The 24,704-nt window shown below is 32.8% G+C and overlaps 4 protein-coding genes and 1 long non-coding RNA gene across 8 annotated transcripts; 4 read left to right on the forward strand and 1 right to left on the reverse strand.

The window, feature by feature from the left end:
- Positions 1-1,309: 1,309 nt before the first annotated feature.
- LOC140834710 (vacuolar protein sorting-associated protein 24 homolog 1-like) lies at positions 1,310-4,442 on the forward strand. Its single transcript, XM_073199787.1, has 6 exons — positions 1,310-1,679; positions 1,770-1,846; positions 2,162-2,264; positions 3,204-3,325; positions 3,714-3,902; positions 4,043-4,442. The coding sequence occupies exons 1-6, from the start codon at positions 1,568-1,570 to the stop codon at positions 4,106-4,108; spliced, it is 669 nt and encodes a 222-aa protein (XP_073055888.1). The 5' UTR covers positions 1,310-1,567; the 3' UTR covers positions 4,109-4,442.
- A 1,227-nt stretch (positions 4,443-5,669) lies between these two features.
- LOC140834717 (uncharacterized) lies at positions 5,670-9,731 on the forward strand. Of its 2 annotated transcripts, none has more exons than XM_073199798.1 (10): positions 5,670-5,748; positions 6,215-6,306; positions 7,001-7,067; positions 7,571-7,636; positions 7,938-8,031; positions 8,115-8,231; positions 8,535-8,635; positions 8,798-8,872; positions 8,948-9,040; positions 9,299-9,731. In XM_073199798.1, the coding sequence occupies exons 2-10, from the start codon at positions 6,293-6,295 to the stop codon at positions 9,599-9,601; spliced, it is 930 nt and encodes a 309-aa protein (XP_073055899.1). In that variant the 5' UTR covers positions 5,670-5,748; positions 6,215-6,292; the 3' UTR covers positions 9,602-9,731. The 2 variants fall into 2 exon arrangements, with proteins under 2 accessions (XP_073055899.1, XP_073055907.1); XM_073199806.1 differs by having other exon boundaries at positions 5,678-5,830.
- A 5,370-nt stretch (positions 9,732-15,101) lies between these two features.
- Positions 15,102-16,784, forward strand: LOC140813207 (transcription factor MYB36-like). Its single transcript, XM_073171688.1, has 3 exons — positions 15,102-15,333; positions 15,514-15,643; positions 15,890-16,784. Exons 1-3 carry the CDS (start codon positions 15,153-15,155, stop codon positions 16,551-16,553), a joined length of 975 nt encoding a protein of 324 aa, XP_073027789.1. The 5' UTR covers positions 15,102-15,152; the 3' UTR covers positions 16,554-16,784.
- A 1,770-nt stretch (positions 16,785-18,554) lies between these two features.
- Positions 18,555-20,363, reverse strand: LOC140834743 (uncharacterized). 2 transcript variants are annotated; one of them, XR_012118754.1, is made up of 4 exons: positions 19,422-20,363; positions 19,222-19,318; positions 18,874-18,992; positions 18,555-18,760 (listed from the first exon to the last, which is right to left on the reverse strand). It is a non-coding gene; the product is annotated as an uncharacterized lncRNA (long non-coding RNA). The 2 variants fall into 2 exon arrangements; XR_012118753.1 differs by having other exon boundaries at positions 19,222-20,357.
- Positions 20,364-21,616: 1,253 nt separating this feature from the next.
- LOC140834730 (heavy metal-associated isoprenylated plant protein 3-like) lies at positions 21,617-24,010 on the forward strand. Of its 2 annotated transcripts, none has more exons than XM_073199817.1 (5): positions 21,617-21,741; positions 21,846-21,993; positions 22,366-22,643; positions 23,305-23,392; positions 23,480-24,010. In XM_073199817.1, exons 1-5 carry the CDS (start codon positions 21,733-21,735, stop codon positions 23,869-23,871), a joined length of 915 nt encoding a protein of 304 aa, XP_073055918.1. In that variant the 5' UTR covers positions 21,617-21,732; the 3' UTR covers positions 23,872-24,010. The 2 variants fall into 2 exon arrangements, with proteins under 2 accessions (XP_073055918.1, XP_073055927.1); XM_073199826.1 differs by having other exon boundaries at positions 21,634-21,741; positions 21,849-21,993.
- Positions 24,011-24,704: the final 694 nt, after the last annotated feature.

Genomic DNA, 24,704 nt, shown 5'->3' on the forward strand with positions numbered 1-24,704 from the left:
ATATATATATATATATATATATATATATATATATATATATATATATATATATATATATATATATATATATATATATTAGTAGAAGAGGCGTGCACAAAATTTCAATAGAAAAGGTGAAGGGTCATTGTCTCCCGGTACTCTCATTTTATATTAGTATAACAATTAAAATAAGGTCGATGAGATGTTACTCAATGTTAGTATCTCAATCGTTCATCGAAAGGTTCGTCTTTGAACACATGTATAATATTAATGTCGATAATACTAATGTGACAAAACATTGATCATCCGATCAACTGTTATGATATATCTTACTATCTTATATATAAAAAGTAACATCCATGACTCTATAAAGACCAGACTCTCAACACTTTAAGATTTCGGTCTTATAATTAGTATTCGAATCAAAATTACATGTTTGGCTGATGTAAGATTGCAACTTGATGGGATTATTGAATAACGATATTATCGAAGAGTAATAATTATCTCTACATATGTAAATAATTGTCAAAACATGATATTTGACTGTGTTCTGTTTGTATTTTAAAAAAAATAGGTTGATCATTACTTTGGTTATAAACTTTTTATTAAGAAAAAAAATAAAATCAAAAAAATCAACATTTTTTTTTTACCAAATCAATTATTATGGTAGTGACGATTTCAGTTGTTGTTTACTGATTGGATTCATCTGCATTTAGATAGAATCATCTCAATATTTGATGATCGATCAATTTTATTTTTTTAAAATTTCTAATAAGATTTTTTGTTGTTCGTGGAATAAATATGAAATCATGTGATATGCTAATTGAATAAATATTTAAATTATATATAAAGCAACAAACCTTTGTTGGTATGAAAAAATTATATCGAAATAAAATTATTATTATATTTTTCACCAAAGTAAAATTTAGCCATTATAATATTACTTATATTTTATAATATAAATTAAATTAATTACAAAAAATTGATTCAAATTCATTTTTTTTTAAAAAACAAAAAAAAATATACAAATATATTTCTATGTGATTTTTTTTTTATGAAAATCTATTTCTTTTGTTTATAATCTTGTCCATTTTTGGTCGCTTTGGTTTCAAATTTTAGAACTTTATATAATAATAACATAAATTATTGTGATATTGTCTCACTGAGTAATTTTGTAAGATGGATTTTCGACCCGACCCAATAATAATATAATATTTTTCAATACAAAAATATTATTTTTTATTTGTTATGTTATGAAAAAAATATTGTGTAAATTATTGTTTTTCAATTCATTGTAGAATCCCAATTGGGCCTTAAAAGATGGTCTTCAGTTCGTCCAAGTGGCTCAGCATGTTCTAGCGAACTTTTCTAACCCACCACCACTCAAGACTTGGGCGAGTCCATACTTTGTAAATATGCATCCTAGATTTCTATCCATCTTTTTGGATTTGGTCCCCAATTTGACATTTGTTTTGTCGAAGATTACGAGCATCAGTTAAGAATCTTGTACGTAGCATAGGTCGAACGCAAATTCGAGAGAGGAACGTTGTATTTTCGCGGAAATCAGATTGACAAAACAACAGACATAATGGAAAAAATGATGAAGGTATTGAAGCCGAAGCCCAATCCTCAAGAATTGCTAAGAGATTGGCAGCGTCGCCTTCGGCAAGAGTGCCGCAATATCGAACGGCAGATTCGAGGTGTCGTGTTTAATTTTGTTTAGGTATTTTGTTCCTTCATTTTGGGGTTGACGATTTATTTTTGTTGATTTTATTAATGGGCTTGTTTAGATATACAGAGAGAAGAGAAGAATGTGCAGAAAGCGATCAAGGATGCTGCTAAAAGAAACGATATGGGTTCAGCTAAGGTATTTTAATTTTATTTTTTGATGAGTAAGGTATTGGTTTACGTTTGGTTTGCTTTTTTCTTTGTGATTAAAGTGATGATGGTGACTTGGTGTTGGGGGAATTGATTGATGTCTGCGATAGAGTGATAATTGAGTGGAGTTTAGCTTTTTTGATTCATCCTCCCGGGATATATCTTTATTTGTATGCGCAAAAGTATGATCTTGAAAACTACATAAACTTTTGGAGAAACTAACTCTTAGAGTTGGGCTGTATAAATGCAGACTGGATGACAGTTTTTGTTTCTGATGTGCCGCATTAATAATTTATTATATCAGGCCCTTGCTAAAGAACTTGTGAGATCTAGGAAAACTGTGAATCGCCTCTACGAGAACAAGGCACAGTTGAATTCAATATCAATGCACCTTGGAGAAAGTGTTGGTATGGCCGTCCTTTCATTTTTCACTTGTCTGCTGTTTTGAATAAGTGATCACTGGTTAGGCTTGTAACCTTGTAATCATCTTTCAAGAATAGCTCGATATTATAGGTTTATCTATGCCATATGAAATATTGGTAGATCTACTGATGATGGCAAGAAAATTTCTAGTTATATTCAGCTTTGACTAAGGATGATGCTAAAAGTATTATGTGGAGGAACAATTTTCGTACTTTTAATTCTAGATATCATCATGTTATTTATATAATCAAATATTCACATTATATGTGTTATGTGTAGCGGATCAAATATCCATACAGGAATTGGATCGTGTTCCTATGTATAGGGGCATCGTTTTAGTTGTCATGATTTGGCTTGTTGACAATTTAGGTTGATGGTGTGATTGTGTGAACTTTTGGCTAGATATATGACCAGGGCAGTCATGGAGATTGGTTTGTTAATGCGCATTGGCATCTTCTTACCTTATCAAACATGTTGGATTTGCTGTAGAGATTTGTTTCGCAATCATTCATGGTTTCTATCTGTCATACCTTCTATTTGCAATTTCCACAGTCTGCGAGATGAGGACCCAATGTCACTTTGCTGGCTCTTTTTGTCTGAGAATTATGAACTTTGTCACAAATTATATATTGATATTCAGGTCAAAACTAAGAGGTCAGTTCTAACGAGTAAGATAAACATGGAAATTTGCTTTCTAGTGGGTGGATTATAGTTATATGCAGATGTTATAAGTTGTGACAAGCTGAGAATAAATGCACTCACATTGTCCTATTATTTAATGTAGTTTTCTAGGAGTTGGAGAGATGCATCAATTATGTCTTCTTGGATCTTCTCATTTTTTTTTAACTTTTGGAAACTGAGTACTTATTAGTTGTCACTGTATCACGATACACTTTCTCTTCTTTAATTTAATGATTTTTCAGCTATTGCCAGAACTGTTGGGCACTTATCCAAAAGTGCGGAAGTCATGAAGCTTGTCAATAATCTTATGAAGGCTCCGGAGGTAGCTGTTACCATGCAAGAATTCAACAAAGAAATGACAAAGGTAATTTTAGCTTTGGCCTTGTGGTAACAGGCAACATGCCAACACCGTGAGAAATATTCTTCTTTGTTCTTTTTTTTTCGTAGAGATGGATCTTTTATGCCAGGTATCATATATAGCTGGGAGTTTGTTTATAATGTTAAAAATAATGGTCTCAAAGTTCTTTAGTCATAACTGAGGTGCTGTAGCCAGTAGGCACATTCTGGGAGCGTATTACTCATGGTAGCTTGAATCATTTACCGAGGATATATCCAATTTCTTCCCACAATGGTGGCAGAAAAGACACTATGATAATGGTGTAACACCATCAGATTAAAAAATATGGTCCCAACCCCTTACGACAAAATTCTCTGTCATCTCAGAAGAATTAAGGTTCTATCATGTTCTGCAGGCTGGAGTTATAGAAGAGATGATGAATGATGCAGTGGATAATGCACTTGATTCAGAAGACATAGAAGAGGAAACTGAAGAAGAAATTGACAAGGTGTTAACCTCAATTGCTGGTGAAACTGCTGCACAACTTCCTGAAGCAGTCAGAAAGGAGAAACTGAAGCAACCTGCAACAAGTGAAGATGCAGAGGTACGTTTCATTCTTTCCTGTTATGATGTAGCCTCCGTGGGTGGATTCAGACATTTGTAAGTTGTAAGGGCTTCGTAACTTTTGGAGGGATGCAATCTTACTTTTCCCGTCTCACATCCTATACTGCTTTTAAACAATAGGAAAATGTTGATGATGAGGAAGAGCTTGAAGAAATTAGGGCCCGTCTAGCTAGAGTTCGATCATAACTTAGTCTCTCAAAAATTGACCGGCCAAGGTTATTGAATACGAGGTTTGTGAATAAAAGGAAGATACTGAATTTCGACTCCCATCCTGTTTCACAAAGCTGTATTTATGTATCAAAAAACTTTAGCTGCGTTGCACGTATTGGAATACATAATTCTTGGTTTTTCCCGTGTAATCATACATTCTACGCGTGTATCTATGTCGTTCTTTCACTCCTTTTCAAGAGAGAGAGAGGCGGGTTGAATTGTGTACTTCTGTAACTTAGCAAATTTAGTTGGCACTTTTTTAAAACTCTGTAACGAATTATCTTAGTAGGAAAAACCCTGATTCCTAATATTCGCTTCTTTTCACAACAACAAATGGTTATTCAAAAAATGCAAACAAGAAGCGGTAACATCCATCTCTATTTTTCCACTATTTGATGTAGAATAATAATAGTTTGTAACCCAGCGGTCTCACCTGTCCACCTATTTGGCGGGACTCGAGCTCGAGTCTTATTCCACTCTCCTGCCATCAAAAAATTGAATTACTTCTATAGAGTATTCCAACTATGAGATATTTCCACGAGCGGTAGCATATTGTTTTTAGTAACAACATTGTGATGTTGATTCCATTAGAACAATATTATAATTATACTCTAAAAAAATCGCTTTTTATTGGTTTCAATATGAAATTGTAAATTCAGTTCGATAAATTTCACTATCTATTGGATTTCCATATTGAAAACTGGATCATTGATTTTGAAATGATGGTTAACCAAGAGGAAAATGCGTTATTTGTGATAGGAGTGTCTGTTGTGAGATAATATCACGAATTTTTATATGTAAAATGAGTCGATTTGATTTATATTCATTGTGAAAATTAATATTTTTGACATAAAAAGCTATATTTTTTTCATAAATTGTGTTGGGTTGAAGATTAATCTCATAAAATTGACTTATAAAACAATATTATAAGACATTGTTTGGTACATGAGATAAGGGTGAGATTGATAAATAATCCCCTTTATTTCATGTTTGGTACCTTTTTAACATGAGTGAGTCTCATGTGAGACCGTCTCACGGATCATAATCTGTGAGACGGGTCAATCCTACCCATATTCACAATAGAAAGTAATACTCTTAGCATAAAAAATAATACTTTTTAATGGGTGACCCAAATAAGAGATCCATCTCACAAATATGATTCGTGAGACCGTCTCACACAAGTTTTTGCCTTTTAACATATTATCTTATCATTATATTTATCCTTGATCTTTATACTATATATTCCTTACTTATCATATCTTATGTATCAAACTGTACCTAAAAGTTTTTGTATTGAATTACTTACTGTTATATCAGATTTTTTTGTTTAATATAATCTATATTATTATAATATTAGGTAACGCAATTCTATAGTAATTATCATTGGTTTCTGAAAGACATCAAATTACTCTAGGTTCTCATGAGAAAACAAAATATAACATCAAACTAAAAGTTCAAAAATAAATTTTAATATAAATAAACAATTCAGTATTATTATAAATATTGAAATAAATAATCTTTATATTTTATATTATATGATATGAAGGTTGAAGCTATGGACATGGGATTTTCGCCGCTGCATCTGGAAGACTGTCCACACTGCATATCGATCCCAGGTTGGTTCAATTCATGGCGTCCAACTTTCAATGGGTTTAATTGTTCAGAGAGGAAAATGAACAGATTCAAATAGGTAGCTTCGTGTAAAGTAGACCCTACCTCTGCGGGTACTGCTCGCACGGTAGATCTAACTGCTCGAAAAAATCCGAGCCAATTTTTTTTTTTTTTTATACATAGTGGTTGGGCCAGATCACTCATGTGGAGAGATCCGAGACGTTCTTTTACTGCCTGCACGGACAGGGTGAAATAATCCGTGAGAATCAAATCTTAGATTTTGCCTTCCGATGAACGCCTAATCAAACTTGTAAAACCTTATTCCCCTGCTCGTTTTGGGCATTTCATCAGAACCCACGCAGTAATTTTATTTTCATTTGCGGGTCTCTGTTTCACATTATGGATTCGAGTTTGCTTTTGCTATTGAGTTGAAGGGATTGATACTAAAGGTTCCACCTTTTTCCTTTTTAGTTTTTGCTGTGTTTGGAATTTTCAGTGTTGTGTGTGACGAGAGTGTGAGGCCGCAAGAGATTGAGTCGAAGCTTTCAGATGGAGGCGGACAGGTACTTTACTTTACACACTTTATTGATCAAGGAGAACTTATCTTGATCGTGTATGACGTCTTTCTCAGTTTCTTCTGTACTTAATAGTTTGATTCTATGCTGTGTATCTTTAATCTATGCTTTCCTGTGATTAATTCGTATTCTTATCTTTAAATTGCTGAGTTCGAATTCTACATTTTGTTAATAATATCTTAAACAAATTAGAACAGCACATTTTGGTCGGCTGTGCTTCTCCATATGGCTATTTCTTGACAATGAATCTGAAACTCCAAGGATTCCACCGCATGATAGTATGTTTCCCTATTGGGTCTGTCAAAATTTTCCCCTTGCATCAGTTGCGAGGATGGATTTAAGGGGGTTGGGGAGATGGCAGCCATGAAACGAATTTGTTTAAAAAAAATTGTGTTTCATTAGCTGCAAATTTTACTCCCCATAATCTATTCTTCTGTTCTATCTCTACCTCCTTGCACCAAATTCTTTTATCTTGACTTTGATCAGTTGCCTTATTTCATCCATTTAAACGGTCTACTTTAAGCACAAAGTATTGGTAGAATCATTGTACAATGTTTTTCACAATTATTGTCTCCTCTGAACCTGTTTGCTGCTAAGAATTTCAGCAACACAAGCCAAATTTCTGTTTATCTCTTCGCTGAAATGTATCAGGCCTGTATCTCTCTCTTACTTTTTTTCTCAGATTGAATTCTCCTCACACATCAGTTGTTATATTTGAAGCTCTCGGCCATCAGCTTCAATTTTCACAGGTAGTACAACTGTTCATGATTATTTTTTCTTATCTTCGTATCATCTAATTTAAATTAATTAAAATAAACTGTCAATAGTTGCTATTCCCACCATTTGGTGTCACATGATTCTGATTGTGAATGTGTTCTGTTCTATTTGGTGTCATATTACAGTATCTGTTATTTGTTCACAGGGAAAAATCCCGTTACATGCACTTAGTATATGAAAATTTGTGGTTCTTGTAATCATATTTGAATCTCCGATTTATATTCTTTTAAAACTTAATAAATGCCTTGGTTTTTACTTTTTATATCTGTTGTTCTTTATAATAAGTATTATTCTGCTTTATATACTATAGACCGAAATAATCTTTTTGCTCGAAAACCATTAGATTGACAATGATGTGTGTATATCCTTGATCTTTGTTTGCTATTTTTTTGACTTATTTCTCTCGAAAGAAAACTGTTTCTTCTGCTTCATGATTGACTCGTTCACAATGACCAACATCCTGCAAATGTGACAGGATCCCAACTCCAAGCATTTAGGAACTACTGTATGGGATGCATCAATGGTGTTGGTCAAATTTTTGGTAAATTTTTTGGGTTCTGATCTCTTTCTATTACTGATTTTTTTAAATTTTTTTCCATGGAGGACATTTAATTGTATGACCTTCCCGCTATATTTATTTAAAGGATGAAATTCTTTGACTAAAAGCACATAATGCATCATGTTACATTATGCTATTTTAAGAAACAGATGCCATTTTTGTAGAAGGTTGCCCAAAAATCCCCCATAAATGCTGATGATGAATTTAGCTTTCAAACGATTGCTAAATTGTCAGTCTTTGTTTATAATCAAATTAATAAAACATGTTTGGGTTCATTATGAAGGAAAAAAATTGTAGAAAGGGAAGGTTTTCTCCATCTAAACTAAAAGGAAAACGTGTGATCGAAATTGGAGCCGGCTGTGGAGTAGCTGGGTTTGGTGAGCTTCTTGCGTTGTCAAACTTGATCAAAGCAAAGTTTTTGGGACATTCAAGATTAGAGAATAATGATGAGGTTCTTCAGGTATGGCATTGCTCGGATGTGATGTGATTTCAACTGACCAAACTGAAGTTTTGCCTTTGCTTATGAGGAACGTTGAGCGAAATACTTCAAGAATCCTACAAATGAATTCTGATTCAGGTGCACGTCTCTCCGTATCTCTCTTTCTGAATGTGTGTGTTTTTCATAGATTTAGGTTCTTTTTCACCGCTTCCGCATGGTTGAATGAGGGGGCAAGTATTGGAATTCAATAGAGGTGATGAGAGAAGATGAGGGAGGCAAGATGAGGTAACTCGATGAATTTTGGGGGGTCAAAACTTGCAATTTTAAAAAAAAAATGGCACAAGCTTGGAAGAAAAAAAGGAAAAACCTAGTGGGAAGTAGAGGCACATACTTTTGGCTCCCCTTTCTTTTTTCCTCACACTCCGGTTTAATTTCTTGTAGATTCATTTGGATCCATTGAGGTCGCGGAGCTTAACTGGGGTAATGCTGACCATATAAGGGCTGTCGATCCCCCATTTGACTACATAATTGGCACTGATGTTGTTAGTACAATTCTAAATATATTATCCTATTAAAACTATTCTCTTCTTAAGTGGCGAGCTAGGGATTGCACAAAAATATTATCGAATATTGTGCCTTTAACCGACACTGGTAATATCATGTGCTAGTAATACTCATCAACTCTTTGAATTTTGTTTACTTAGGTATATGTTGAGCACCATTTGGAACCGCTTTTGCAGACTCTACTTTCATTATCAGGACCCAGAACCACAGTTTTGGTATTGCTCTTAAAAGTATTTGAAGTTTGAACTAAAAATAATAATGTTCTAATTTGTCAGAACCTTGGTCTGTAGTTGGGTTATGAACTTCGTTCCACTAATGTCCATGATCGAATGCTTGACTTGTGGAAGACGAATTTTGAAGTTAAAACTGTTCCTAAAGCAAAGGTAAACTATCTTCTGGATATACGAATGGCAAATAAGCTGCGGTTACGATAAATTGTTTGGAGCTTGTGAAATAGTGCATGTATATTGTATTTGTATCTGATGGGGTTTTGTGAATATTAAGCATCATGGCGGTAGCTCAGTTTTAAATTTCTCAAATCTGGGACACACTTAAGTCCAAAATGACAAATTATTGCTCAAGATTTTCTGTGGTGGAACTTAAACTGTCTCCTGAATCGTAGTCTTTTGTAATCCATGTAGATGCACGGTGAGTACCAGCATCCAAGTATACAGCTATATATAATGAACCCGAAGGCCTCAAACTGCATGAGCAAAGGAATTGATGATGATGTTGAAGAGGACATATCTGGAGAAATTAAACAAGGGCCAGAGGAAGTTGATGACTGTAGTGCTACTTTTAACAAGGTTGATGACTGTAAAAGTGACCGAGTAGAGGAAGGTAACATCCTCGAGAATATCCCAAATAAGAAGCTTAGCGACTGGGAAGCTAGAAGATATGGGGCTATAGCTGCTCATCTTCTTAGAGATGTAAAGACGTCGTAAATTACACACAAGGTAGTTTCATGCCATGTTTATGCCATGAGGCAACGCCCTCCAAAAAAATTGCTTTGTTGTATAGGGAATTTTACTCAATGTTTGCATACCTGAGAATCATATTTCCAATTAAATTCCATACCAATTGGTTGAAAAAATTACACACATTCACCAAAATACATCATGAAAAAGAAAAAGAAAGATATTGGAATTTTCATGAGCACTGTGTGCTAAAATCTTGCGCTACCGTCGAACCGTGATCTGTTTAGATTGTGGCCTCATGTAATACTATATATATTTTATTTTTAACAACAAAATTATTTGACATAATTTCATTCAATTTGTATCGGACAAAGATACAGTATTCTATTGATTTGACTTAGAATCTAATATAGATGAATTATCGGAGAAACATGGAGCGAAACAAACAAATGAAGATTTTGATTCTTGAAAACTGATTGTGGTGCTGATGATGATGATCAAAACATATCTTGGAAGAACAGATTGCGGGAATTCGAGGGTTCCCGTAAATGCTCCTTGGTTTTCAAAATCAGCTACCGGTTTCATGATCATCACTTATGCTTGGAAGGGCTCTTATTTTTCTTGAACTATAATTCAACAAGAAGAAAAAGTAATAACTAATCCTGGTCACTGGTTCAACTGTCATCATTCGTTAGAAGGAAAAAGAAACCGACAACCCATCAAAAACAGTAACTTTTGTATGGGCTTGGCCTCAATTTATTTGACAAAACTGTATACTTTTCTTGGGTTATTCATGGGCTAAACTTCACAATAGCCCACATAATTTGGGCCACAAAACCCGAAACCCACCAACCAGATATGACTAACCCATCTTGAAATGGATTGATGATGATGTGATCGATTTAAATATTATATTCGAATAGCAAAGATTTTTCAATTTAAAATTAAAATCATATGCTTACTACCAATAAATAATAATTATCATTAATACAGCCAAAAGTGTAAGACAGGTATGGACAATTTTTTTTGTAATATATAAGAAATTAACATTCATTAACAATTTAGATTTTTTTAAAAAAATATAAATATTATATTGCCATTATATGTTAAAGATGATTAATTTGAAATTTAAAATGATTGTATAATTATCTTTTAATTTATTATTATTCATTCACGCCATATCCTTGCCAAAATGTACATATAATCTAAGAGTAGGTCTCTTGTAAGATGATCTCACGAATCTTTATATGTGAGACGGGTCAACCATACCGCTATTCAAAATAAAAATTAATATTCTTAATATAAAAAATTAATATTTTTCATGGATGACCCAAATAAGATACTTATCTCACAAAATACGATCTGTTAAACTGTCTCGTACAAATTTTTGTCATAATCTACTTAGCTGGAATTTATGTTGGAAAGTTTTTTTAATGCAGTATTATTTAGAACAAAAACCATGAGTGTCGATGAAATTCAGATTGACTTATTAAATAATTAATTCAAATATTTATATTATGTGTCCATCAACATCCTCATCATATATATATATATATATATATATATATATATATATATATATATATATATATATATATATATATATATTTGGGTGATAGTGATACATATTTTTCTACGAGTCTCAAAATATTTCTAATTGACTTATTAAATGATTACATTATGTATGCAGCAACATCGTCATCGTTTTTAGGTATCGCAGTGTTAAAATTTTATTACATTACACAAGCGTCGCATATATATATTTTTCCACATATATGCGACGTTTAAGTAAACATCAACATCGTCATCGTTTATATTAATTCGAAATAACAAAGTTAAAAAACGTAGAGTAAGAGATTTCAAATCGATTATCCTTTTTCCATAATAATATATCAAAAACCAAAAAAAAAAAACATTTTGTTTTGGGAAAAATATTTGTCTATTAATACAATAAAATATTGTCTAGGGATGAGAAAATTGTTCGTGTGGAAAAACGGGTAAAGACAAAAGAGGTGAAAGTAATAGGGGCACTACCCCATGATAAAATCAGGGACTTAAATTTAACCACACATATATGGGGTCCACTAATTTTTTTAAAATCACATATGTATGTGAATCTTGTCCATCCAAACTATGTGGGACAGTGCCTCCATCACATATAGCATCGAAGCAACCCCAAAAATACATGTTTCCATGAAATTTGACTTTGTCAAGTTTGGTTAATGAACTCACCAATGAAATAATTAGACAATTATTTTGTATAGAAATTAATTAATTTCAACAACAGTTTACCAACCCAAATTTATTGAGCAAAAACACAAGTCCTCGTATTAGCCTTCCAAAGTAAATGGACGACGACATTTGTCTCCTTTTCCCAATTATTTTATGCAATCATATGATTCACAACAATCATAAACTTCACTTATTTTCAAAGATACCCTTTACGACTTGGGTTTTATTTAACCAAAGATTCGGTGTCACGCAAAAGAAAAGACAAAAATCGATATCGAAACTTTCGATACAACAACAATATTAAATTTCAAATTTCATATACCAAAACAATATATTGAAATTTTAAAATATATATATTATTTTTAAATAAAAAAGTAATAAAATTTTAAAATATAAAGTTTTTTCAGGATAAAATAGTATATATCAATATCGCACTGAATTCATAGTAGAATTTCGATATATTAGTTATATGTACCTAAAACGATATCGTTATATTTTCTTTATACCTTAATTTTTCGGTACAGAGTATACGGATAGATTCAATTAGCTTATTACACAAACTATATATGTTAAATAAGATATATGGTTCGAGTCAACTCAATCGTTTCTACTCCGATCGGAGCGGGTGTGGCTCGCAACGTTAGAGATGTAGACAAATAGAAAGAACTAAATATAATCCGACAACAACAAATTAGTATAAATATTGCACAACTGTATTTACTTGAGGAAATTGATAAGTGGAGTAGCTACATGTGGGGTTAAGTGAGCTAAAATATATATATTTTTAAATTAATTTTGGATGAAATATGTATTAATTTTTAAATTATGGAACAAACATAGACATAGTGATCTGGGGCATACAAACGCATTCGGCAGAAATACAAAACAAGAATAATGGCTACAGACTTTTTTCAATTTTCTTCAAAGAATGGTAAAAATGTTGGACTAAAACTTATGTGAGAGGATCTCACGGGTCATATTTTGTGAGAGAGATCTCTTATTTGGTTCATCTATGAAAAAATATCACTTTTTATGCTGAGAGTATTACTTTTTATTGTGAATATCGGTAGCGTTGACCCGTCTCTCACAGATAAAGATTCGTGAGATCGTATCACAAAAGATCTACTCAAAATGTTTTGGCCTGACCTGTTTGTTCTTGTGGCTGTGACGAAAATTCAAAGATGAATTTTTCTCATTTTGAGTTTAGTTCACAAAAACTTTAAATTTTGTTGTGTTTTTATCACGTCTACTATTCATAGTGTTGAAATGATAAAATAATGTTACGACGTAGGAAAATGCTGATATGATATTAGAAATCGAACAAAAGAATTATTTTTTCTTTGGAAAAATCAAAATCATACAATGTTTTTTTTTTCTTCTTAATATAAAAATAATTCTAAAAGATGGGTCATAAAAGATGATCATTTTCATCGGTTAGGTAGGTAAAGTGGAAATCCGATGAACAGTTTAAACACACAATTATTTGGGAATCGGATATCCTCGATCCGCATTGAACGTTTGACTTATTGGCTCTGCAATTTCAAGTTAAAGTTAATTGTTTTAAAAATTCGAACTCTCATTTCAGTCTATATATATATATATATATATATATATATATATATATATATATATATATATATATATATAGATATATATATATATATATATAGTTAATTGTTTTAAAATTCGAACTCTCATTGTTTTAAAAATTCGAACTCTCATTTCAGTCTATATATATATATATATATATATATGTCCACTATGCATATAATAATATAATTCGAAATTTTGATGAAACTTGAAACCTATCAAATAAAAGCTGTACATCTCATGGACTTGAACACGAAGTACCTCCTCAACGAATAACAATAATAATAATAATAATAATAATAATATTATTATTATTATTATAATTATAAGCAATTATAGTATGTTTCCGTCAAAATGACAATTCTAAAAAAATAAAGATATATCATGAATCTCGAAATATATGTACTATAATAAATGATTGAAACATTTAATTTTATACAATTTTTATGGATATTTTTTTATAAAGACTTTTCTATTTTCCTTTAAAAAATTTAAATGTGAATGGAAGATATTTGAAAGATAAAATTTAAATTGTTGCTTGCATTGATTATATCAATTCGTTGAAATTTGAATTTAATTCATTTTATATCAATTTAAATGTAATTTATGAATTATATATTTTTTATTTTTTTTATTTAAATTAAAACTGAATTATGTTGAAAACATAAGCTACTTTTAAAAATATTCATTTATTATATCAATTAATTTAATTTGGGATATGATTTTGTGTTGCTATGATATATTTAGTTGTTAATATAAATTGTATAAATAATTCAGGCTGATTATAAATTGTATAAATCAATTCATAAATATTTCATACATGTAGTAATGTTCAATATCGCCTGTGAGGTAAATCATTCAAAAATACATGTGGTGCTTAAACTCTGATTAATTCGTTGATAATATCTACCCTCATAGGAAATAAATAAATAATTAAATTTGAACTCTTTTCAATGTATTTTTTAAATTTCAAATTTAAATTTGATGTTCTTTGAAAATATAAAATACATTTAAGTAAATTGCATTGATTATATCATTTTTTTATTTTTGATTATGGTTTAAGTTGTGTGTTATTTTTATATATTTTATGTTTAACTTTCTATCATACTAAATAAAATATAAAAACTTTTATATAATATTACGCTTTTCAACTTTGTAAAAGAGTGTCCGTAAATTATTATTATTATTATTATGTATCTTAATAAAATTTTAAAATATGTATCTTATTGAAAATTTTATATAAATATTTTTAACATATCCAAAAAATAATTACATTTTTAATCAAAATTTATTCATTTAATAAATGACAAAAAATGATTTTTTGAAAAAAATTTATTTATTGTTTAAAATATAGATTAAAAAAATACTATATGATTTTTTTTAAATATTTTCTTATTTTTTTTTATTAATAACAGTTTCATTTAACCAAGATAAATATGTTAATTTAACAACAAAATATTATCATTATCATTGTTTGAGTGTTCTATCAATTGATATAATAATTTTTATAATAATATTTAAAATTTAAATAATTTCATTATATTATATCAATAATTTTAAATAATTATTCAAATACTAATATTTACTAATTTTAATCATTAATTACATAAAATGGTATTTTTGGATCGTACGATTGAAATACTGATTATCATATATCGAGGAGGAGACAATTTAGAGTTTCTTGATCAACAATATAAATCTCAAAAGTCAATAGTGTAAATAAATGAAGAGAAGATACTGAAACACCATCACTCCAATGCGCAGAAAACTAGAGTCGAAAAATAAATTTAGACAGAGAAATATGGGAAGAGCTCCATGCTGTGACAAAGCAAATGTGAAGAAGGGGCCATGGTCGCCTGAAGAAGATGCAAAACTCAAAGGTTTCATTGAAAAATCTGGCACTGGTGGGAATTGGATTGCACTTCCTCAAAAAGCTGGTAATATATTAGAAACTTAACTTAAACTATATGTAAACCCTGAATTAATAAGCAATTGTGCGTGTGTCTATATATATATATATATATATATATATATATATATATATATATATATATATATATATACATTTGTATATGTGTTTATGAGTTTTGAGTAGGATGATTTTGGTGTTGGATCAGGTCTGAAGAGATGTGGGAAGAGCTGTAGATTGAGGTGGCTGAACTATTTGAGGCCTAATATCAAACATGGTGAATTTTCTGATGAGGAAGATAAAATAATCTGCACTCTTTATTCCTCCCTTGGAAGCAGGTAATGTTCAAACCAGCACATCAAATATGAATTCTCTGAAGCTTTGAAAAGTTTTTTACTTTTTTTCCTATACTGGCAACGGCCGCGAGCTAAATCAAGAAAAATGGAACTGGGAAAACTTGAGATTATTGTTTGCATAAAATTTGGGAGCAAATTAAATATGATGTGCATGCATGTCCAAGCTGTTTAGATGAAAAATATATTTGGTGCTTAAGGAACCGATTTTTTGTTTTTAATTGTAACAAGGTGGTCAGTCATAGCGGCACAATTACCAGGGAGAACGGATAATGATATCAAGAATTACTGGAACACCAAGCTAAAGAAGAAACTGATGTTGGGAATTGTTCCATCAAAATCGTCACCATTTTCAGGAACCCTTCAAGCTTTGATTCCTCAGTCTCCATCTCTACGTAATCTGTCGGAATTGTTCAGAGATTGCACCTCCATTTACACTCCTCAGGTTTCTAAATCTCTCACCAACACTGTATCCATTCCAGACCCACAAAATAATTACAGCACTAGTATTCCCTTGTCTTCTACAAGTCAGTACTATTCTTTTAATATTAATCAACAAAGCCAAGGGGGTTTGGTTGATTTCCAGTGTTCTTCATCCGAGAAAAGTTTCATCAAGTTCAGTAACATTGCTAAAGATAATTTCCAACAACTTCAACATCCGGGATTCGTCTCAAATGCTGGATTTGGGGAAGACCAAAACCCAAGTTTCATGCTTCAGTATGATCACGATCAAATGATCAGTGCACTAATTAGTGATCTTGATCAAAAGGGAAGTGGGGTTCTGGAAAACAGTGGAGTATACAATGATTTTGAAGAAGTTAAGCCGGTGACTAGCAGCAACTTTTTGTTGAATGATGACATTAATCATGGAAGAGGGAACATGTACTACTACTGATGAAAATGAATCAAATACAATCAGAAAGATTTGAGGAGGGACTGGCATGATTCGGATGCAACATTATTTTCAGTTTCGGCGTTGTGATGTAGAACGAACATTAAAAAAAAAAACAATCATTAATGACAGTACATAGTAAAAGCTAGCTTCTTCCTTTTGTTCATTTCTTTTAGGAAAATTTATGGGTTTTTTTTTTATATGTCTCTGTACCAATTTCTGTGTCAGAAATTCAATTCAAAGAAGCCATTAATTCGATTCGATTTCAAGATTATTTTTTTTTGAGGAAGAAACATTGTTTCATGAATATTAAGGAAATAGATTCAGAAGATTGTTGGGCAAAGACATAACTGAAATTTTCTTTCTTTATTTTGTCTTAATTTCGGAAACCCCTTTGGGCTGAATGATTATGTTTGTTATAAAATGCAATACAATATCTTACAGATGATTTTTCTACGCCTAAGCACAAAGATACGACTCCAGCCCAAAATCCACACTTGAAATACAATAATAGCTTCTTAATATTATAATAATTAATAATAGGTGTAATTTTGGTTGAGTACTTCATGGACGTGGGTAGTGCAGCTATCTCATAACAAAGACAGATTCCAATTTGCTACTGGGTACTGCAGCCTGCATGCCAATAAGACAGAAAAAACATAATCTTGGTTTTATTTCAACAAGGCATTAAATTATCCTGAATAAAATAAGAACCATTTTAAAAAATGTTGCAAGAAAAAAGCATCAACAACTGTACGTGCATGTGAATTAAATAGATTACCAGAAAATGATTGAGCCCATGAAAAAATAATGATAATAATACAGACGACTCCCCTATCACGGCAAGTTATGCCTACCAATGATTTTGTTGTCCTCTGGTTGAATTTTTTATATATATTGATATGAATAAACAATTATTCAACTTTTCTTTTCCTAGGGACCCAATACAGTTGACTTCTAGCCATGCATTAGTGCAAAATGAGACACAGACAGCTAAGAGACGAGTCCATGCACACACATATATATAGATATATGTATATAAATACATATAGACAAATCAGATGAAGTACTCCTGTTTTAGATGGTTTTAATTAATATCAGACACCCAAAAGGATAGAAAGTAAGACATGTATACAGTCTGCGGTTATTACCTGTAATTATTGTATGAATGTTTTTTCATTGGAAGTGCGAAGAAAGCAGCAGGAATTCAAGATAAACATTCTTTATTGAGAAATCATCCAGCGGTCCAAAAACATATGATCTTATCAATATTCTGTTATATAAAATGTGTACGCACAAACAGAAAGGTACACGAGAAGAGAACTAGTAAATCGAATAGTATTGCGATAAACAAAGCAGCAGGACAGTGTAAAAATTAAAGCAAACCGAGGCCTGTATATAATACAGTGTCCTTAAAACAGATTCGTCCCCTCCGGTGTGTGCTGCGAGGATGAACGTGGACGTCTGTTTCCCAGGATACAACGGAAAACCAGTAGTACCGTAGCACAAGGCACCACCACGGCGAACTGAGGAAGTACCTGAACTTTATCACGGGGCAGAGCAACGACAGAGAGACAACAGCTGGTAGGAGCAGCAGCAGCCGAGACAACAGAACAAGTAAAGCTTCGAGAATTGGGAATGTTGGAGAGTGTATTGGATGATCCTGAAAGACTTGAGGCTGCCTAAAGGTCTTGGTCCATAATTCCAATTTTCGAAAATAAAAATAGCAAAAGCCAAGTGAACCTCGGTGGGAAATTTTGCCTTGATCGGTCCGACATTCGATACGCCCAGGTCGCGCACGTACTCCTGCACACAAGGCAAGCAGAGAGCCTCTTGACCAATCATTGTTACACCTCTACAAAGTGCAATTCAATATAAGCTCACCAATGCTATGTCTATTTTCCTATGTGGGACATTTCCCACTTGCCATGAACTAGGCCTTGCTTGCTTATCCAATTTCCCATTCAAAGATAAGCCCAATAAGCCTCAAAATCCAACATATTAAAGAACCTTCAATATTCAAATATTTTATTCCGAGCATTGTACATTTGTTTACTGGTAAGGTTCAAGAGAAACGGGATAAAATAAGATAATACTCCCTTCATCCTTGTTCGAAGCTTTTATGTTTGCATGCCAACTTCACTAATGTGTGGTGGAGGTATCCGTGCTTCCCGAAAATTTTGAAGTTGAGTTGGTCGGCAGTTGTTTTTCTAGATAAGAAAACACGTAGGTGTGAAAGCTGATTTCCCAAATTAAAGCAACGACAAGCCAACATAATGAAATCCATATATAATTCAAGTTAACAAAGGATGAGGTGGTAAACCTGAAACAGGTGCAGTAGAGTCAAATCACACAGCAGCTGTATTGGCAATAGTTGTAGAGTCAAATGTTTCGATCCAGTAGCCATCAGGATCCTTAATGAATGCTATATCATTAATTTTCCTGAAACGAGTTGTGGTATGTCAATCATGAATGACAAAAATAATGTTATGGGATCGGATCGGATCAAATAAAAATTATGCAAGAACTTAACATGTGTAATACAACAGGAAAAATTTCGAAGCTGCCCACTGACGAGCATACATTAACATAAGAAGCATCTAAGTATTAATGGAAAATCCATATTCTAAAAACACGATATTTTTTTCATGAACCAGACTGAAAAGTTTACCATCATCGGGTCTTTTTTCAAACTCCACTCCCAAACTTTCAAATCTTTCGCATGCCTTGTGCACATCATCCACTGTGATACCAATCACCAATGTGTCCTGTAAACATGTTAACACAAGTTAGTATTCATAGCCAGTATAATAAAATCGTGAGCGCGACAAAAGAGAAGGATAGTATTTTGAAATCAAATATTTGATATACCAAAACCACGAGGCTCTGAGTTTCCATTGTGATCACCCTTGAAATCAGGACCCGTTTCACTACCCCAGTTACTGCAACAAACTCAGAAAGTTAGACATTAATGATAGAATTGCCTAAACAAAAATACTTCATAATGTAAAAACAAAGATTGCTCTTGCTGTGTTAGCTCAAATGTAGTTTTTTGACAAAAAGTCCAGGCAGTTCGTTCAGTGGGATCACTAGGTGCCGATGATGTTTCCTGAACCACAAATGCATGAATAATTTAAAGTGCCAGTAAAACTACGGTCTTCAAATAAACCAAAATTGATAAATATATATAGTCATACACAGACGTCTGAAAGTTATCAATGAAATAACAATCGGAAAAAAAAAAAAAAAGATTGCTTCATGATATGGATAGCAAAATTTCATCCAGTGTCTTAATAATTATACCTCGTACCCCATAACCTATAAGGTAAATTCATCTCTGGAAAATCCAACCCCTTAAGCAAACTGTAACCAACAAAATAATTACTTAAAACCAAGTTCCGTTCACTCCGTCCATGATCACATGACAAATATAAACCATCAAACAATGTGACCACCCAGAAAATCATTACATTGCCTAACTTTCGGAGGAAATATAGTTGTAAAAACTCAACCAGTATAAAAATGACACAATTGGTCATTGAAAATGATTATCCAGTTATCCGCCTAATATCAGAATCAGTTAGTAACTAAATAGTTCCTCAATTAAGAACAAGAAATGCTACGGTATATATTAATTATTATAGACATGCAGGTTACTTCTCATCAGCCAAACATTTGGGAAAAGTGATTCATAACATTATATCAGGCCAATTTTTGGAAGAAGCGATTTACATCAATCATATCAGGGGCAAGGGTCAAAAACTCAACACCAATTATTTTTATTAAAGTGGTTTTTTTTTAAAGTTCATTAAAGTGGTTGGATATCTTTGTTGGTTGAGGCTGCCTCTATTTATAGGCACTCCGGTTCCATATGACAGTAACTGTTGGCCATTAAAGCAAATAAAACCATTTTTCTTGTATGAAAATTTGTTTTATTCAAATATTCTAAGAGCTCATATTTAAAATTGGACTAGATATAAGGAGTTGTAAGTTGCTTATAGTAAAAATTCACATCATCTTACATGTAATTCTAACATCCATTCAAAGCGTAGATATCTTATGAGACGATCTTATAGATTTATATTCATTACATTGAATGACTCAATCCATATTTACTAAAAAAAAAACTAATACTTATGGCACGAAAGATAATATTTTCTCATAAACCGAGTCAAGTTGAAGATCTGTCTCATAAAACTGACTCGTAAAAAGATCTCACATGGTTTTCATGTTATTATTGTCATTGAATCACTCTCGTTGACTATTTAGATTGGGGTATTGAAAGTCAGTACATGATCATTTCAAAAGTACATGGCTGACTTGGTGTAAAATTCTACGTAAATACACTCTTTAAAATTTATGACCTATATATTATTTCACAAATTACTTGTATTACATTCAAATTTCCATACGTTTTGTATCACAAAAATGTAACACCTTTTATGGGAAAAGCCCAATTAATAGACATTTGATCAAGGTCACATAAAGTTTTAATTTTGTTTTTGTACAGATAGAGAGTCGAGTTCAAGTTATTTTAAGGATATTATCTTAATAGTTGATTTTATTACTAATGCTTTGTCGAATTAACATTATCGACATTAGTATCATCACGAGTTCAGATACAAATTTTTTGATAGTCGATTTATATTGGGTGCAATAATTGTCTTTGCTTGATGCAATCGAACCGTGGTATTTGAGCGACTGTGCGGTTTAAAAGATTTGAATTACACCATTACCACCAAGTATAGTTTTAATAAAACCATAAACATTCGATCATACCATTTAGATTCGGTCTTATCTCGTCAACGCCAAGAGAGAGAATCGCTTGCATCAAATTCGTATCACGGAACACGAAAAATATACAAGTACAAAATATAATTAATAAGTTTATGTAAAAAGTAAACGGGAAAATCTAGAAAAACTTTAAAGTGGTAAAGTAATGGGGGCCCAAAGGAGGAGAGTTTACTTATTTCCATGTTACGCACCTCAACCCGGCCCAATCCACAGTGAAATTTCCGCACGTTTGACTTCCCTAATCCCACACGCACGCGACTTCCCTTTTGCTTCCTTGCTATATAAAATATTTACATCCGCCATCATCAGTCCCGCACTTTGATTTCCTAATATCTCTACTCTACAATATCCCAGTAAATCATAGTAATTTCTAGTTCCTGTATCCCCGATGGGTGAGGTATGAAGAATCATCCGCTAGACTTTTATGGCATTTTTTTAATGGTGGATCGTTTTTTGATTAATGTTTTTTGGGACGTTCTCTTTTTTGCTGGATTGATGCAGCAGCAGAAGAACACCGACGCCAAAGAAGGAGATAACAAGAAAAATGATGATGGAGGCGGCAAGGGAAATGTCACGGTGGTTTTGAAGGCTGATTTGCATTGTGATGGATGCGCAACCAAAGTCATCAAGTGCATTCTCTCTTTCGATGGTAGAAATCTATGCTATTTTTTCCTTCATCGCTGTGTGTGCATGGGAAATATTCCTCTATTTTCATGGAATCTGAATGGAATCCCAGGATTTCTTTTCCTTTTCCTCTTACCCACAACCAATTCTCAGATGTTTACCCGTTTCTCCTCTGCTGTAACTTTTAATGGGCTCTGTTTCATCCGGCTCCAAAATTTTCTGGCCTAAAAGCATTTTTTTTTTACCCGTTTCATTTTCTGGGAATCCTCTGTACCTTTACCTTTTTAATGGGCTCTATTTGAATTTTTCGTAACTGTACACATATCATTTGATGATGATGATAATAATAAATGTGCTGATTTCTTTTACCATCTAACATGAATATGTTTTCCAAAAGGTGTGCATATTGCAACCATCGGCGAGGGTCAGAAGATTACGGTAGTCGGAAAAGTAGATCCGCTCAAGCTGAGGGAAAAAGTGGAGCAAAAAACCCACAAAAAGATCGAATTGATTTCACCAGTGCCCAAGAAGGAGGCCAACAATGGCGACCACAAAGAGAACGCAAAAGGCAAAGAGAACAATGGTGGCGACAATCAGAAACAAGAGAAGAAAAAAGAATCCAAGGACAAAAACTCAAAGGATAAACCTGATGAGAAAAAATCCAAGGAGAAGGAGGTACTGTTTTTTGATTTATCGAAGACCCCATTGTTTTTACTCCAATCACTTTCTTCCATTTTCACTGCACCAAATTATTAAACTATTACCTTTTCTGCGCTGTTCCCTGTTGTGCGCTTCTGCGTTTTATGTGCGGAGAATTTGTTTATCCTGATGTCCTTTTGTCCTTTCCTTTCCGCCCCACCCCCGGCTCACGTTAGTTCTATGCGTTGTGTATATTTATTATTGTTGATACATATGTTGTGGAATGTACCATCTCCCCTTTTTGCACCTCGAAATTGAATTGAGTTCTTAAATTAAATTGAATGGTAGAAGTTAAATCCCTGCAAATATGTTGGTACGTTTATTTTTTTTGTCATGTCCCATGTGAAATCGTACGGGCAAGCCACCAGCGCACGATAGCATCAAGCAGTTGCATGATCGCGCATTTGATGCAGCGCGGTTGGTGGATATACTTCACGTCAAACCCATTAAATTTTTTTTGGAACGTTTTGATCTTCGTTTCTCTCGATTCCCATTCAATTTTGCGTAACTCCCACGTTTTCTCATATGGACCACGTGGACCACGCGCATTTTAGCAAAATCCATCTACGTTTTTACAGTTTCACTGGAGCATTGATTAATGATCATTTTGTACCAACATTTTCCTCCATTGTGTCAGATTCCTGTTACGACGGCGGTGCTGAGGATCAATCTGCACTGTGAGGGATGCATTCAGAAAATCCGCAAAATCGTCACCAAAACTAAGGGTAAATATCTATTGAAATGGTCGATTGATAATATCAACTAAGGGCGAATTCGTTCCAACTGAGGGAATGTTTCTACCTATTTTCCAGGATATCAGGATATGAAGATCGACAGGCAGAAGGAGCTCGTGACAGTGACCGGCGCCATGGATATGAAGGCTTTGGCTGAGATGCTGAAGAAGCATCTGAAGAAGAATGTTGAAATGGTACCGCCGAAGAAGGAAGGGGAGAAGAAAGAGGGCGGCGGCGGCGACAAGAAGAAGGGCGGTGGAGGAGGAGATGGAGGCGAGGCAGGGAGTGGGGGCGGCGGCGAGAAGATGGAAGGGAACAAGATGCAGTATCAGGTCGGATACACTTATCCGTTTATGTACGGGCCGGGTCCTGCTGGGGACCAGTTTCAATATAACCCGTTTTCAGTCGGGCTCCTCCATGCTCCGCAACTGTTCAGCGATGAGAACCCTAACGCTTGTAGCGTTATGTGAGAGAGGTGCAAATTTGTAAATAACCATGCTGAGGGGTAATTAGGTCTTTTTGCATGCGAGGGTAGTGGTTAATAGTCAATGAATTTTGTTGTTTCCGTTGTCCCATTTCCAATATATAATACGAGTGAGTATCCTGTGAGACTGTTTCACGGATCTTAATTTGTGATACGAGTCAATACTTACGGATATTCATAATAAAAAATAATACTATTACCATAAAAAATAATATTTTTTTATGGATGACCCAATTAAGAGATCCGTCTCACAAATATCATCTGTGAGATCGTCTCAAACAAGTTTATGTCTATAATATTGTATATTTTGATAATGCAAAGTTTTTCTTTAATACGAGAAGGAGATTCGAACTTTAGTTTAAGAGCAAGGGATAACGGGTGAGATCAATTGAACTATAAGCTTCATTGTTAAATACGTGTAGAATTAAGTTATCAATAAATGAGATTAAAAAAGACAAAAATTTGTGTGAGACAGTTTTACGGGTCGTATTTTGTGTGACGGATCTCTTATTTTTTCCATCCATGAAAAAATTATTAATTTTTTTGTTAACAATACTATTTTTTTTATTATTAATATCGGTTATTTGGGTCATCCATAAAAATATTACTTTTTATGTTAAGGTACCGTTTGATTCATGATATTAGATATATAGTGTAGAGATAAGTAATATTTTGTAATAATAAAATAAATAAAAAATCATAGTTAATATAGTGTTTGATTTAATTGATTTGATTGATTAAATTTGAGATAATATGATATTACTATTTTATCATTGTTGAAAATATCAATAGAATATTAATAATATTATTTATCAAGGG

This window comes from Primulina eburnea, chromosome 1 (assembly GCF_022965805.1).
Source record: "Primulina eburnea isolate SZY01 chromosome 1, ASM2296580v1, whole genome shotgun sequence".
Taxonomy (NCBI): domain Eukaryota; kingdom Viridiplantae; phylum Streptophyta; class Magnoliopsida; order Lamiales; family Gesneriaceae; genus Primulina; species Primulina eburnea.